This window comes from Aethalodelphis obliquidens, unplaced genomic scaffold (genome assembly GCF_003676395.1).
Source record: "Aethalodelphis obliquidens isolate GAN/ISIS:26980383/991018 unplaced genomic scaffold, ASM367639v1 scaffold12, whole genome shotgun sequence".
Classification (NCBI taxonomy): Eukaryota; Metazoa; Chordata; class Mammalia; order Artiodactyla; family Delphinidae; genus Aethalodelphis; species Aethalodelphis obliquidens.
This window is the reverse complement of record NW_020837956.1, coordinates 17,775,724-17,791,970: the sequence shown is the minus strand read 5'-3', so window position 1 is coordinate 17,791,970 and position 16,247 is coordinate 17,775,724. Positions and strand designations below refer to the sequence as shown.

The 16,247-nt window shown below is 37.7% G+C and overlaps 1 protein-coding gene across 3 annotated transcripts in view; it reads left to right on the top strand.

Annotated features, from left to right (window-relative positions):
- TTC27 (tetratricopeptide repeat domain 27) overlaps positions 1-16,247 on the top strand; it is a 180,713-nt gene that overhangs the window by 147,425 nt on the left and 17,041 nt on the right. For 2 of the 3 annotated variants that reach the window (XM_027113427.1, XM_027113428.1), the window contains 2 exons: positions 2,049-2,101; positions 7,035-7,200. In XM_027113427.1, the coding sequence (XP_026969228.1) occupies positions 2,049-2,101; positions 7,035-7,200 (219 nt within the window). Of the gene's footprint in view, positions 1-2,048; positions 2,102-7,034; positions 7,201-10,437; positions 10,578-16,247 lie in introns of those variants that run through there. The other variant, XM_027113429.1, reaches the window with a different exon arrangement.

Sequence of the window (16,247 nt, the reverse complement as noted above, 5' to 3'; positions counted from 1 at the left end):
TGCTATATATCAGTTACATCTCAATTAAAAAAAAAACTAAACATCATTTCAGACAATGTATTTTTTTTTTTTAGTTCAAGAATTTTTATTTGGTTCTTCTATAGTTTTCATGTTTCTACTGAGATTCCCCAGTTGTTACCTTATCGTGTTCTCTTCAAATCTTTTTTTATATTTATAACAACTGCTTTGAAATTTTTGTATGCTTATTCCAACATCTCTTTAATTTCTGTGTCTGTTTCTATTTACTGATTTTTTATTTGGTTATGGATGAATTTTCCTGCTTGTTTGCCTGTCTACCAATTTTTAAAAATTATATCCTACACTTGTGGATGCTATGTTGTTGAGTTTCTGGGTTTTGTTGTCTTCCCCTTGAGGAAGGTAGAGTTTTATTTTGGCATTTGGTTAATTTACCTGTGAATCAGCTTGATTTTAAGCTTAAGGTGGGTCTGGAGTTGTCCGTATTCCAGAGTTGCTGTCAACCTTCTCTTGAGGTATAACCTTTTGGGGGCTGAACTTAATCCCACAGGTGATCAGTAAGAATTCTCCTCTCTGGTTGGTTGGAACTTGAATAACTCCCAGAACCGTGTGACCTCTAGAATCTCCATTCAGCTCGCAGCTGTCTGGTAGTTGTTCCCTGCCTGGCCTTAAGAAGTTTTGCCCTGCACACGTATAGCTTAATATTCAGACAAGGACTCAAGGAGATGCTTATTGAGATTTCTGGAGCTTATTGTCTGCACAGATCTCTCTTCCCTGTTATTTTGTCTTGCAAATTCAGCCACCTTTTCAGCCCTGAACTCTGAACTCTTTTCCCGCTCTTAGTAAGACTTGTTGTGCTTTGTTTGGTTCCTACCTTTCTGTGCTGCAGCCCTCAAAGTGCCTCTAGATAGAAGTGTAGGTTGATTGTTGAGACAACTCAACTGTCCTTCTCTCAGGGATCATAGTCCTGTGTAACCCTTTGTCCAACTTCTCAAAAACAGTTGTTTCCTAAATTTCGTCCAGTTTGTAACTTTTTATGGTGATAAGGCTAGTCTGGTACTAACAGTGCTCTGTCTGTAAGGAGAGGTCCATTGCCAATTAATTTTTATATCATAGGTATGGAACTTGAGAACTATATACTTTATGTTTTATAAAACGTGGAACAAAGAGGAACAAGCATAATTTATATCATTCTTGTTAGAATCAACATTTATATAGAGGCTTTAATTTATTTTTGTCATTGCATAGAGGAATAGGTAGAGAAGTATGTTTGATTGATGAAATACTTAGGCTTAACACTGGAGAACACATATTCCTTTACTCTTCCATCTGATGAAGGATGATGGTAAAATAGCAAAGCCTTTTATGATAGGAAAAACAATATTTTGCATTACTTTAGATTTGTAGTTAATCTATATATTGTGTAAATTATGTTGTAAATTGTCCAACTGTTTTGTAAATATAAATTTGGAAATAAAATCTTAGCAAACTTCCAAATTAGTGCTATAATAGTTATATCATTTTGTTGACCTAAAAAATTATTTATTTATTTATTTATGGCTGCGTTGGGTCTTCGTTGCTGCACGTGGGCTTTCTCTAGTTGTGGCGAGCGGGGGTTACTCTTCATTGTGGTGCACGCACTTCTCATTGTGGTGGCTTCTCTTATTGTGGAGCACAGGCTCTAGACGCTTGGGCTTCAGTAGCTGTGGCACGTGGGCTCAGTAGTTGTGGCTCGCGGGCTCTAGAGCACAAGCTTAGTTTGTGGCACATGGGCTTAGTTGCTCTGCAGCATGTGGGATCTTCCCGGACCAGGGCTTGAACCCATGTCCCCTGCATTGGTAGGCAGATTCCTAACCACTGTGCTACCAGGTAAGCCCTTGTTGACTATTTTTGTTCTAAATTATAAGTGTTAAGTTTAATTTATTTAATTTTCTTATACATTTTTAAACATACCTTATTGAAAATTAACATTGTAAAGAGTACATCTTGAGCTAGGAAAATATGTTATATTTTTTGGTTGCAGCAATTATACCTAAATGAGAATAGTCTGTAACTGTTGTCTATCATTTCAGAACGCTGAAGCTTGGAACAATTTATCAACTTCTTATATCCGATTAAAACAAAAGTAAGTGCATCAAAATAGATGAAGAACTTTGCTTCCAAAATAAATGAATGAGATTTTCTTCAACTGAACACTGAAATATTGTGCCTTACTCTTTGTCTTTTTCCCCTTGCCTACCCATATCTTTGAGTTAGAATGACTTAATATCGCCATTTGCATTCCAGGTGTAGTTTATTTCTTGAAAACATTTAGTATGTAATAAAATAAGAAATATATATATATTTTTTTTTAAGAAATATTTTTTGACCTCTTTATTTGATACTGAAGTTTTGTATCCTAAATTTCATTGCATGGTAAAAGCAAGCATGCCTTTAGTCAGTCAGCTCAACTGATAGATTCTTAATGATTGCTTGCTGTGTACTGGACATTATTGAGACATATAAGTATGAACCAATGTCTTCAGGGAGTGTGGGTTTAAAAAATAAAATATTATGCCATATTATTTTAAAAATTGATTAATAATATAAGTTGTATGTGGTAAATCTCAAGTGAGAAGTACAAAGAGGGCTATAATAATGGTAGGTGATATTTGTAGAACAGTTATATTCTCTGCCACTCATGTAGTCCTGTGAGGACCTCAGAGGAGAGAAGGTGTGTGATGCTGGTTCAGAAATGCTTCTGAGAGAATGTTGGATTCAAGCTAAAATTTGAAGAATTGGTAGAGGGGAGAGAGGGAAGCCTTTCAGGATTTGGAAATAAATGGTCATTAATTTGTGTACCTAGCATTCTGAATCCATGTGACCAAATGCAGAGTGACAGGCATGAATGCCACACTTTAGGATATAGGAAGTAAAATAGTCCAGCTCGAGACTAGTGAGATCTATAGTGGGAGATGAGGTTGGAAAGGTCACTTGGGGTCAAATGGCAGCGTGTTCTGATTATCTGACTGACTAGTTGAGACTATCCTGTTGGCAGTAGGAAGCCAGAGATTTCAGTGGGGTGATTTCATGAAGAAAGGAGTTTTTTAGGAAGATTTATCTGGTGACAGTGTGTGAGACAGAATAGAGTGGGAACTGGGGACAGGGAAACCAGTTAGGAGACAGCTGTGGTAACAGTCCAAGCAGGTGATAACTAGACTGGAAAAAGAAGGGGCAGATGCCAGTTTATAAAGAGAACAACCAACTGGGCTTACTGACTGGCTATAGAAAGCAAAGGAAAGGGAAGAGGCAAGGATGGCTGTTGCCCCAGTTTTAAATAAATGAATTAAAGGGTAGATATATTTCCATTTTTATTTTGCCTTATTTTCAAATTTAATTTTTCTTTGTGGATTCACAAGTATTTCTGAAGATACCATTAAATCCACATTACGTCGAGATCATGAAATGCTTCCGCTGCTCTTGAATGACGATCTACATAAGTAAAGTACTGTTTGTTCTGCTGCTCCCTTTGGAAAGTAATATTATGTTCTTGATTGCAACTGATTGTGTTAAAACTCACCAGAGACCCTTTTGGTTTAGTTAAAGCAGGGGCAGGGGAAGTCCCTGTCATAGTTGTAGAATGATCTCAGTGGGTTTTTTTAGTAATACTGATAATTTTGTATGTAGTGAGGCTCTTGATACTCTGTGTTGTCCTCCAGCCCATTAATCCTAAGAATTCTAATTGCTTTCTCTCTTAGTGGTTCTTGCACATTGTTCCTCAGCTTCTTTTTGACACTTTTTTGTCTTCCTGCAGCTCCATGAATAGGTTTTTGTGTCAAAGTGGGGTTGTAAGGTCAGAGGTAAATCACTCCTTTATTCTTGCCTCTTTACTCTTTGCTTACTTTGCTGCTGCTGCTCCAGAGAGAGCTCAGTTTTGACTCAGGAGATTGTTACTTCAGGGGCAAATTATTAATGCTCCTCTCAAAAGAATCCTACCCCTGCCTTAAAGTGACCCTTTAAACTATCTCATCTCTCCCTCTGCTGTCACCAGGTTCTTCACTAAAGTGCTCTTTCCCCCGTTTCATCTGATTCCCCTAGGCATCATGTCCCTACCAGTCCCGTGGGAAATTTTTCCATCTTCCTATATAACTGTCATAGTGCAGTATCACTACCATTGTGGGTTTGATAAATGAATCCGGAATTGAAGCTCCTTAGAAGGAAGTCATACCTCCAAAAAAAGGATTTCATTGCAAAAATTTTGAAGCCAAAAAATTGTGATTGGAGGATAGGAGGACATACAAAAAGGATAATCCTCCTGGTGTGGACTGCTGCTTGTTGAGTTCTTTTCCAGTAGGACAACTTCACCCCCACCCCCTATGTAGATGGGAGACCTGCAGAATCTCAGTCCACTGCCTTTGAAGGCAGTTGCTATCACATATGAGGTGGGCATAGGGAGTAGAGTAGAGAAAGAAAAAAGAATCACATAGAAACAATTTATGGCTGAATTTGAAGAAGTATTAGAGCAAGGGCACTTACATTTTTAACTGTAAAGGAGGGTGGGTCAAGGGATAAATGAATCAGTGCCATGACAACTTTCGGTAAATTGTTTAATATAGGGTATAAGAAACTAAACTGTGGTGAATTGTGGTTATGAAAAGACTAAAAGGACTTAATTGTAAAGAAATTTTGATTAGTACTATAGGTATATTAGAGAATGAGTAAACGATTTGTGTGTTCAGTGACTAGCAGGGAAGGTTACTAAAAAGAATTTACACTTCTTTTTAAGTGCTTTAGGGGGTGACTCTTAGAACAAGGGCCTGAGTCAGCCAGAAGACCCCCCACCATCCTCTCTAAAATTTGCCTTGAAGTCAGCAAAGAGGAGGGGTGTTGGTGAAACCCTGTGAGGCTCAGCAGGGAAAGGGAGGTGGACCTTGTAGTCTTAAGTTAGCAAATTCAAAGTGGCTCTTGGAGACGGAGATTTGATAGCATACCTTTGAAAGAGGTTACTATAGTTGTCCAGTAAAGCATTTATGATCTATAAGGGAGCCAGTAAAGTATTAAGAATCTTTTTGAGAGCTGAGATGTTTAACTTTTAGAATAGGTGACATGAAGTTCTGTTGATTTCCTTGTCAATATCAAGTTTTTAATAGTGTTTTTCTATTTTTTGAAGTAGCTGGGATAAGGCAAGGATTCTGTAAAACCACCTAGCCTGGTTTTAATTTTTATTGATTTATTTGGCTTTCTATTTTTTAGCTCATTTTGCATAATTTGTTCATAATGTTCTCTTATGAGTTTTTTAAAAATTACTAATTTTATATATACCATTTTTCTAAATTCTAAATGGAATTTAGTTAGACATTTGTCTGTTTCATTAGTCTTTTTCAAAAAGTCAACTTTTGGTTTTGTTGATCATTTATATTCTTTATATTTTATTTCATATTTTCTTCTTCCTTAGAATTTCTTTTCTTCTTTCTTAGAATTATTTGGTGTTCTTTTACAAAATTAAGTTGGATGTTTTAGCTCATTTATTTCCCATCTTTCATAATTATAATCAATACATATAAAAATATAAATTTCTCTCTAAATACTGCTTTACATATATCTTGCAGATGGTGGTATATAATGCTTTCATTAAATTCTAAATATTTTATACTTTCTAATATGAATCTCTCCACGCCCTCCCCCCACTGTAGGTTCCTTTTTTTTAGGAGTGCATTTTTAAGTTTGCAGGCATATATTTTTTTAACTGTCTCTTTACTGTTGATTTCTTATTTAATTGCAGAGAATATGGTCTATATACTTGTAGTTTTACTTTTTTTTTAAACACAACTCATAATTGTTTTTGGTCTCAATAATTATGTAAATTTACTGACATACTTCATTTTCTCTTCTCACCATTGATCATTTCTTATATCCCTTTACTTCTCTTTGAAGTCCCTTTTATTTTTGCAAGAGGAGATGCTTTAATAGTTCTTTTAAGTTAGGGTCAGTAGGTGGTAAACTTCCTTAGTCTTTGTACATGTAAAATTTTTTATTTTGCATTTATTCTTGAGTGGTAAGTTTAGTTGATTATAAAATTTTAGGCTGACAGTTATTTTTACTTTGCACTTTAAATTATTTTATTGCCTTCTACCATCTTCTGCTGCTAATGAAATATCTGCTGTCCTCTAACTGTCATTCTTTTATAGGTTTTAGGATTATCTTCATGTTCTGCAGTTTCACACAAAGTGTCTAGGTGTTGGTTTACCTTTATTTATTGGCCAACCCAATATAATGCTCAGTACACAAAATATACTTTTGATCATAGAATTTAGATCTTTGTTCAGTTCTGGAAAATGCTCAGCTATTACCTTGTCAAATGTAGTGTCTTGCCATTTTCTGCATTTATTTACTCTGGAATGTCTATCGAATATATGCTTAAATCTTACCTCTCATTCTTTCCTCTGTCTCTTTATTACTCTTTTATTTTTTAATCTGAATTCCTCACTGTTATCTTTCAATTCATCAGTACTCTTTTTGACTGTGTGTAATCTAGTTTTTGTCACATGTTGAGGTTTTTTGGTTTGTTTGTTTGTTTTTGTTTTGTTTTGTTTTTTGCGGGGTACGCGGGCCTCTCACTGTTGTGGCCTCTCCCATTGTGGAGCACAGGCTCCGGACACGCAGGCTCAGTGGCCATGGCTCGCGGGCCTAGCCGCTCCACAGCATGTGGGATCTTCCCGGACTGGGGCACGAACCCGTGTCCTCTGCATCAGCAGGCAGACTCTCAACCACTGCACCACCAGGGAAGCCTGGTTTGTTTGTTTTAATGTCTCTTGCAATTTCAAAATTTCTACTTGGTTTTTATATATGTCTCCCTATTCTTGTTTCATTTCTACTTGTTTTTGTTTGCCATTTCCTGTTAGGGAAATTTGAGGTGGTTTCGGGTTGTTTGAACCTCTAATACTGTTTATTAACATGAATGATTAAGGACTGACAGAAAGTCCACATGAGTATTTTATACATTTAGCTATAGTTTATTTAGCTATGGTTATTCATTATTGTTTTTTTTGTTTTTGTTTTTTTAACTTGACCTTCAATAGAGTGAAAGCTTTTAGAACTTTACAAGAAGCCCTCAAGTGCAACTATGAACATTGGCAGATCTGGGAAAACTATATTCTCACTAGCACTGACATTGGGGAATTTTCAGAAGCCATTAATGCTTATCATCGGCTCTTGGACTTAAGAGACAAATACAAAGATACTCAGGTAGGATATTCATATTTTGTTATTTCAGTTTGTGTTTGGTATTAATACTTCATTACATAATGTAAATTGTTTCCTTGACTCTACATAGGAAAATTTTGTTAAACACAAGTAATATATAAAAGAGGGCTTTTTTGTATAGTTGAATATTCTTAGTTACATATTAATTCTGGCATTCCAATGTCAAATATGTTTGTGTAATCATAGACTGAATATTACTGTGACTCAGTTATGAAAATCTGATATGTGGTTTACATATGTATAGTCAGCTTGCAGAAACTTAATAGAGTGATGCTTGTGTTATTTATAACTTTGGTTATCTCAGTGCAGTAGCTGGATTAACTCCCATACTCATTTATCCACTCGTTGAACAGTCATTTACTGCATACTTTCAGATTGTTTGAACAATATAGAAATGAAGACTAACATTTTCTTTGCACTGTTTAATGAGATGGTCTTCATTGGGATGAAGTCAGGACTGGTTGATTCTTAACAGTACAAAAAATACTATATCCTTTCAGAAACTATGGGAGACTTGAAGCCCCTATGTTTGACATCCAATAGTATTAAATATATAAGACCTTGTGGGTTTTATTGTGGGTGAAGAGAATGTTTAAAGATAGGGTGTATAGGAGCTTATAGGTTACAAAGTCCAGGGGCTTGAAAATTTAATACTTTATTTGCAATAATCAACATATATATTATTTAAAGTGATGAATTTGGAATTATGAAAAAACAAATAACATGTAATATATGATAATACCTCACTACTCTTATGGCTTATTATAGATGTACTCCAGCTGTTCCAAAATTTACCTTGTCTGGTTTCTGGTTTCGTAGCCCCAGCCCTCAACCTGTTTGCATGTTCTTGCAAATCCAGCTATATAATTCACTAAATTGCTTTAAAGCTCAGGTTCTGGGCAGTTCACTTAAAGATCTGTGGCTTCAAGTAGAACCATATGCCTACTTACAGGAGCATTGTTGACCCCTTCAATTACTTTTCTTTTCCTTGTTTTTTTTTTTTTTCCCCCTTTTTAACTGTTGTACATTAACCATCCATTATAGAAAGAAGGGACTTGAATTTTATAGAGTGAAGATCACTTAAAACGTGCATGGAAGCATAGCAGAGTTTTACATCCTAGAGAGGATAGGAACCCTAGCCAATCTGTTTGCACAGTCCTCTGGCCATCTAGTACTTGTCCTGTTCACCATTGTGATGGCTCTTTCTCTTCCGCACTTAGTGCCTTGGCAAAGGGCACTGATGAGGCTCTGAACAGATCTCGGTGTGTTGCTGAACCACTGAGGATGGTGCAGAGATTGCAAAATGCTTGTCTCTTGTTTATCTCAACTGTAATTTTTTAAAAGACCTTTCTTTACTAAGAAAGCCTTGTGAAGCCTGTTCTAAAATCTCAGGGAGAATGTAAATAATTTGCATTGGTAGTATATTCCATTTTACACTTGAAATAAATTCTTTTTTTTTTTCCTTTCACAAAGCTTGTTCTGAATGCATAGAGATGTATTTTGAGAAAAGGAAAAAAAGTTTTAAGAAAAACCCCAAAACTTCTCCCAGCATAAATTAAGATGCTTTCATTTAATTTTTATCTTAAATAGAGTTTCCAAACATATTTTAGTGATCATATTCACAGTTTTAAACTCCTTCCGGCAAATCTAATCATAAGAATTTTCACCCATAGCAAAACGGTGTTCTAATTCCCATTGAAAATTTTCTAATCCTCTACCTGTTTTAGCAGAGTATTTAACTTATATCATTTTTAACTTAAGTGAAAATTGAGTCGTTTCCTACCTAGAGAAAATTATTAGGATTTAGTTTAAATTCATGGCCAGCTAATACGTTGATTTCTTTTTTCCTGTAATTCTTTTGTTCCTCAAATTCAGAATATGAACCAAACCTCCTTTCATACAATAGTATTTCATCTGAGCACTAATATTTTGATGAGTTTGAAATTAGTTTTTATAAAAGTTCAGTATTTTTAGAAACAATCAAGGGTGGCATCTATATTCTTAAGACTTCTTCCCTCAGCATCCCTGCCACACACAGGAACACCAAGAATCATTCCTGTTAGACAAAATACTGCTTATAAACAGAGCACCTAGAAAAACATAAGGTGCTATAAAGATGTCAGATGGTATGGCTGTTAGCTTAATTTTTATATTTGGATTTGGGGAAATATTACTCAGAACGTAAGAACTAGATAACCAGTGACTTGCTCGGGTCAAATGATCATCTTTAGCACCTTATGATAGAGAACTTTCGGGTATTCAGATGGAGAAATAGCCACAGTGAGATAATTTGTCAGTTTATACTAGGCCCTGTTAATAGCTTTCTCCAGAAGTGTCACAGAATACTGATGGAGGTGTTTGCTCTCTGGCAGGTGTGGGTAGAATCACTCCAGAGTGGTTAAATCATCACTGAAGGAAGGTCTTGATGGCTGGTGTGGTCTCAGTCATATTTAGCTTCGTGGCATATTTGTGTCTGCCATCATGTTTTCTCACTGCTGGTCAGTGTGAACTGAGACAGTTGATAGATTGTCTGGAATATTTTTATCTTGGCTAAAATAATTTTACTGAATTTGACTCTGCAAGTTTGGTAACAGGTGTCTTTCAAAAAAACTCTGATATTCTTATGTTTCACACTACCTGACCTCATTCTATTTCAGTTTGCTTTAAAATTCTCTTTTTATCTATTCTTTTTCTACTTCTTTATAGATGTGATTACTGCCATTTTAATTTTTTTATTGTGTGTATGTAAATTCATATTCATTTTAATACAGACACATGATAAATTAACTATAAATTGTTTTTCTCACTATTTGTAATAGGAGAATGGGTGGATATACTGCCTTTATCATTTACTGCCTTTTGTCTCTATGTCCTAATTTTGACTAATGCATAGATTAGTATAACTCAAGAACACTGTTCTATAATAGATATTTATATTCATGTCTGGATTGTACACACTTTTATTAATCTATCATAAAACTAATTTTCATGTTTCTGTGTAATTAGTCCCTGTTTGATTTTCCAGTTTTCTACTATTGTTAATAGTGCCATGAATATCCTTGTAGACAAATCCTTGTGTACATTCATGCTTCTTTCCTTGGGATAATTTCTAATGTTGATGTGTTCATTTTTTTTCTTTTTCCTTTTCTTTTTATCTTTTTCTGCTCTTCCCCCATCCCCCCTCCTCCTCCCCTTCCTCCTCTTCTTCCTTCTTCTTAGATAACTTTCAGTCATTTGGGGAAAAATTTAAGTATTGCATTATTGCACCCCATTTGCTGTTTATAAATGGAAGAGGAAGGAAAGGGGATTAACATACATCCAGTGCTTACTATGTTCTTGGCACTTAACATGGATTATCTTTTATAGGGCATACAGTATTTGAGGTGGGTACTAAATAGTCCTCATTTTACAATGTATGAATATGAGACCCAGAGAGGTTATATAACTTGACCAGTCATATATCTAGTAGGAACCAGAGATAAGAATCACATTTAGGCATGTCTGTTTTTTGTGTGAACCAAGCCTTGAAGTCTATGGGAAGATTTATATTAAAAAGCACATTTCCCCATTATATTAATGTGCATTTGAACTATATCTAACAAAGTTTTTTTTCTTCAAATTGGGGTATAATTTACATATAATAAAATGCACAGATCTTAAGTGTAAGTTTGATGTGTTTTGACCATTAAGTATTCTTATGTAACTACTTCCCAAAAAAGATATGGAACATTTTCATCACCAGAGAAAGTTCTATTATACCCCTGTCCAGTTAACTGAGCCACCACCCTTTCCCCTCACCCAGGCAACTACTATCTGATTTCTGTCATCACAGTTCAGTTTTGCTTTCTCTTGAATGTCATACAATATGTATTCTTTCCTATGTTGTTCTTTGTGTGGATTTCTATTTGGGGAAGGAGGGAGGTGGTGTTGATGGGCAGTGGGGCAGGTTGCCAACCAGATTGAAGTCCTGGAGCAAGTGGTGGCTGGGCTTACCTGAGAGAGAAGAGCAGAGGGAATGGATATATTGTATACAAATTCTGTCTCTGTGAAGTAGATACTATCCCCATTTTACTGCTGAAGTATCTGAGGCTCAGCAAGATGAACTAATAAAGTTGATCTTTCACAGCTAACGAGCAGTCAAGCCAGGACTTGAAGTCTGACCTATTTAACCTAAAACCTGTGCATGCCTTTTCCACACGTGAAGAAATTTTTTCTTTTTTTGGTGAAGGAGTGAAAAAGACAATGTTAAACTGCCTACGTCTCTCTGATAACTGAGGTGTGGGGAAGCCAAGGGTCAGGGTTATCAGACCAGGAAACAGAGCAGGTTCTTTAGAGAGCTCCAAGTGGAGGGGGGACTTGGCCAAGCCAGGGAGGAGGGAAATGGCCTCATTCCTGGCCTCCAGCCCTCCTGGAAGTGTTTGTAACTGGACCTGAGGCAATCCTATTCCTTCCTGCTTTGAAGACCTCCAGGATTCAAAGGGCCAACGCCTTGTGCTTTCAGCCAAGATTTTGGGGAGACTTGGCCAAGGACCTCAAGGTTAGTGTTGGGGAAGAGGATAGTTATACTTTTCTCTTTGTGGAGATTAGAATCGCTGCTCCTCCATGTGAGAAAACGTCAGCTCTCTTCAGGGGCTAGTGGTGGTCCCCCACAGTCACACTCTGCTTGATGCAGTCCATGGACCATGGTGGAAGTGAGAAATAGGCTGAGGAAAGAGAATGAAACAAAAGTGCTCTATCACTGAAGTGATTAGAGATGTGGGTTAGAGATTTAGACGTCATTACATGAAGTTGGTGGTGTGGCATTGGTTTAGTTAGGAAGTGAGGGGCTGCAGGGCTGTTTATACTGATTAAAATGAAATCCCTCTAAACATCCAGGCTCAAAAAATATACTTAGATTATTTTATGATACACAAAATGAATTCCAAATGGGCTAAATATATGCTAAATAGTTTTTCATCTCCTAGAAAAATTAGCAGTACAAGTGGGTATTTACCATATTTCCTGAACTTTGAAGCAAGAAAAAAAAAACGTGAAGGAATTTTTATGACTTCATGGAAAAAATATGTGATGAAATATTTGTAACAAATAGAAAAGATAAAAAGCTAATAATATCCTTATTATATTAAGAGTTAACATCTGCTACAGGAATGAAATGGGACAGGAGAGAGGATTCAGAAACAGACTCAAGTATGAGAATTTAGTTCATGTTAAGGATGGCATTTTAAATCTGTGGGATAAAATAAAATATTCAATATGTATTGAAATAGTTGGCCAAGCATTTGGGACCCAAAATGAAGGCTCTGCTTCACTCCTTAAACCAAAATAAATTCAAATGGATAAGATATTTATTTATTCATTTATTTATTTGGCCGTGCCACCTGGCGTGCGGGATCTTTAGTTCCCCGACCAGGGATTGAACCTGTGCCCCCTGCAGTGGAAGCACAGAGTCTTAACCACTGGACCGCCAGGGAAGTCCCTGGATAAATATTTAAATTGAAATGGCTTGAGAAGCAGGATCATGTTGTAGGTAAGAGCATAGATTCTGGGGTTAGACAGCCTTTGCTTACTACCTCTGCCAATCACTAGCTATGTGACCTGAGCAAATTACTGACCACTTTTGTTCTTCAGTTTCGTAAAACAGGGCTGATATTATTAGTACCTCACAAGACTGTTGTGAAGACTAAGTAAGTTAATATATGTAAAGGGCAGAGAATAGTGCCTGGCACATACGAGTGCTGTGAGTATAGCTGCCATCAGCATCGTGATCGTATCGTCGCTATTATTGAAAAAGTAAAACCATAAAAGCACTAAAAAGAAAGTATGGTAAATATTTTTATAAGCTTGGGGGTGGAGAAAACATTTTTAATCATGACACAAAAGCCACACTCTGCTAAAGAAAAGATGGAGAGATTTGAATTGAAAACTTCTACACATGAGGAAAGGATGACTTCTGACCAGAGGGCTGGACGCCACTGTCCTGAGGAGGGACAGGCTGAGACATGACAGCCTTACTTAGTGCTTCCTGAACTGAAACTGGAAGAGGGTTAGTAGAAGCCAGTTAAGTGCCCTGGGAAGCGTTCCTCGTACTGTTCTCCACGTTGCCTTAGTCTTTCTACATAAGACTGCTGGATTCATTACCTGGGGCTATTCTACCAAATTACTACATGCTTGGTGTCTTCAAACAACAGAAATTGATTCTCTTCAGTAATGGAGGCTAGAAGTCTGAAATCAAGGTGTTGGCGGGGCCATGCTCCCTCTAAAGGCTCAGTGAAGAATCTTTCCTTGCCTCTTTCAGCTTCTGGTTCCTGGCATTCCTTGGCTTGTGGCTGCATAATTCTAACCTGTGCCTCCCTCTTCACCTACTTCACCTCCTTCCCTCATGTCTCTGTTTGTCGGCTCCTTTTCTTAGAAGAATATTAGTCATTGGATTCAGGGCCCACACTAATCTAATATGACTTCAGCCTAACTAATTATTTCTACAAAGACCCTATTTCCAAACGAGATCACATTCTGAGGTTCTTTTTCAACATGAATTGTGGGGGGGGACACTATTCATCCCACCACAACTTTCATGCTCCTTTTTAGGGAGAAAGCGGTGGCTTTGAGAATAGTGAGGCTGGTAAAGGTAAGGGAGTGTGTCCAACACACACCTCATTGGTAGCTTTGGTAGAAGGAGAGGCGACATGCACAGAGGTGCCCCTGAGAGAAGGCCAGAGAGACCTCAGCTGATCACATGAAGGTCTTGCCTAAAACAATACCAGAGATTTGAACATCTGGAAGGGACAGAAGGGATAATAAGAATAGGGAAGGAGTTGATAGAAAACTAATAAAGCTTTTCAAAGAGATACACTTACTTAGTCGTATGCAGTATTGAGAGAGAAGACCAGAATCCCATGCCACGGTGGACAAATTAGAATTTCTAAGAAGGATCTATTTTTAGGCTTCAGAAGATTGTGAGATTACCTGAAATATCATGAAAAAAATTTGTGTATGTGGCTATGTACCTATTCTGGGTAGAGGGTTCAAAACGCTCAATTAGATCCCCAAGGGTGTCCAGAACCTCAAGAAAAAAACCACAAACGAAATAAAGAATATCTTTGGAGTAGAGTATTAGGACTAGTTTTCCAATAAAAAGGCAAGTGGACCTTCCCTTATAATCACCATGGGTTAAAGTTTACCTGTATAGCTGTGTTATATTACAAATGCATTTATCATTGCTCTTGTTTTTTGAAAGTTCTCAAGCTTTACAAACTGTGCACAAATAATTTATGTGCACTCCCCCCACCCCCAGCCCAGTCCCCACCCCATTCCTCTGCTGCTCTTCAGGGCTGACTCTTTGGGAGAAGCATCTTGCTGCACAGTCTCCACTTCCCCTCTTCCTGTCCTCTTTGGAACCCACGCCTTCTAGGCTCATCTCCGCCAGCCTACTGAGCGTGCTGTTGTCAGGGTCTATATTGCCACATCCAGGGGACAGCTGTCAGCCCTCAGGTTTCTCAGCCTATCTGTTACACTTAACGCAGTTGATCTCTCTTCCTTCTTCAAATGCTTTCTTCGGCAGGCTTCCAGAATTTCACAACTCTTAAGCCACCAGATGCAGCTTCCTCATCTCCTTTGCAGAATCATTCTCGCCTTTCCTTCCCTATGAGAGCAATTCCAGGCTCAGTCCTCACGCTATTTTTCTTCCGCACTTACACTGCTACCCAGGGGATCTCACCATTTCCTTGGTTTTTCCCGCTCATCTTCCTGAGGATATGTATTATGAAATCAAGTTTTCCTCCACATGTCCCTTTAATTCTTTGTCACATAGGCTGTTCAATTTGTTTCTTTCATTATGGTTGCCCTTTCCAGATGTCTTACTTTTGTCCCTCTTGGCTCCTACTCCCTGGGGATATTGGCTTCTTGACTGGTAATGCGCACTTGGTGAGAGGGCCCAAAGCAAGCCCAGGACCAACTGTGCGCCTCCTGGTGAGTTTGGGCCACAAGGGGAGCTCACCTTTTGGAAACACCTTGCCACTGCCTCCTCCCACCACCGCCACCGCCACCGCCAAGTGGCCTGGCTCCTCAGGAAACCTTTCTTATCTCTGCCAGGCACTGCTGTCTTCCAGTCCCATCTTCCTGAGTAGTCATCCAGCAGGTGGGGGGCTGGCCAGGCCCTCTGCCCGCAGGCGGTACCTGCCTGGTCCCTGGCTTGCACTGGGCTGGCACTGCTGTGTTTCAGTCTCTCCACGTTGATGGCAAGTGGTGTATAGAGTAATGTGTGGAAGAAAAAAAAAAGCACAACTAAACAGCTTTTCTCAGCCCATCTGTGAACCTTGGTCCCTTGTACGTCTCCATCGTGGGCTGCTCTTCTCCACCAAACCAGGACCCAGCCAGTCTCTGTCTCTCCAGGGTTTCCCATGTGTTTGCTGTTACTTTCTCAGATTCATCAACTTTCTCTTTTTTTTAAGCAGTGTACAGAATTGGGGTTCAGAAAAAGAGGCTAGCAACGTGTTAGTGCATCAGCTTGTAGGCTATGTAATCTCCATATGAAGATGAACAATAAAACCGTTTTCACATTGGAAAATAATGGGTTCCGTACAAATTAAGAAAAAATTTAAATATCTTAAAAAGGAAATATACTTACTGAACAAACATTTGGAAAGAGATTTAAATTCACTAATAATAAAAGAGAAATTCAGAATAATAGCTGCGTATATTTTTAGTGAAACAAAATATCAAAGATTAAAACGCCTACACACACACACACACACACACACACACACACACACAGTGCTGGTAATATGCAGTGAAATGACACATGTTCATATACTACAGATGGACATCTAATTTGATTTAGCCCTTTTTGAAAGTATCCAGGTTATCTCTAGAGTCTTAAAATGTTTATTCCCTTGATTCCATAGTTCTGTTCCTGGAATTCTAACCTAAAGAAGCTTCAGTATGAAAAAAATCTTTAGGCACAAAAATATGCAGTGAAGTGTTCTTTATAATGATAAGGACAATGGCAGTACATGGAAACAGCCTAACTGTCT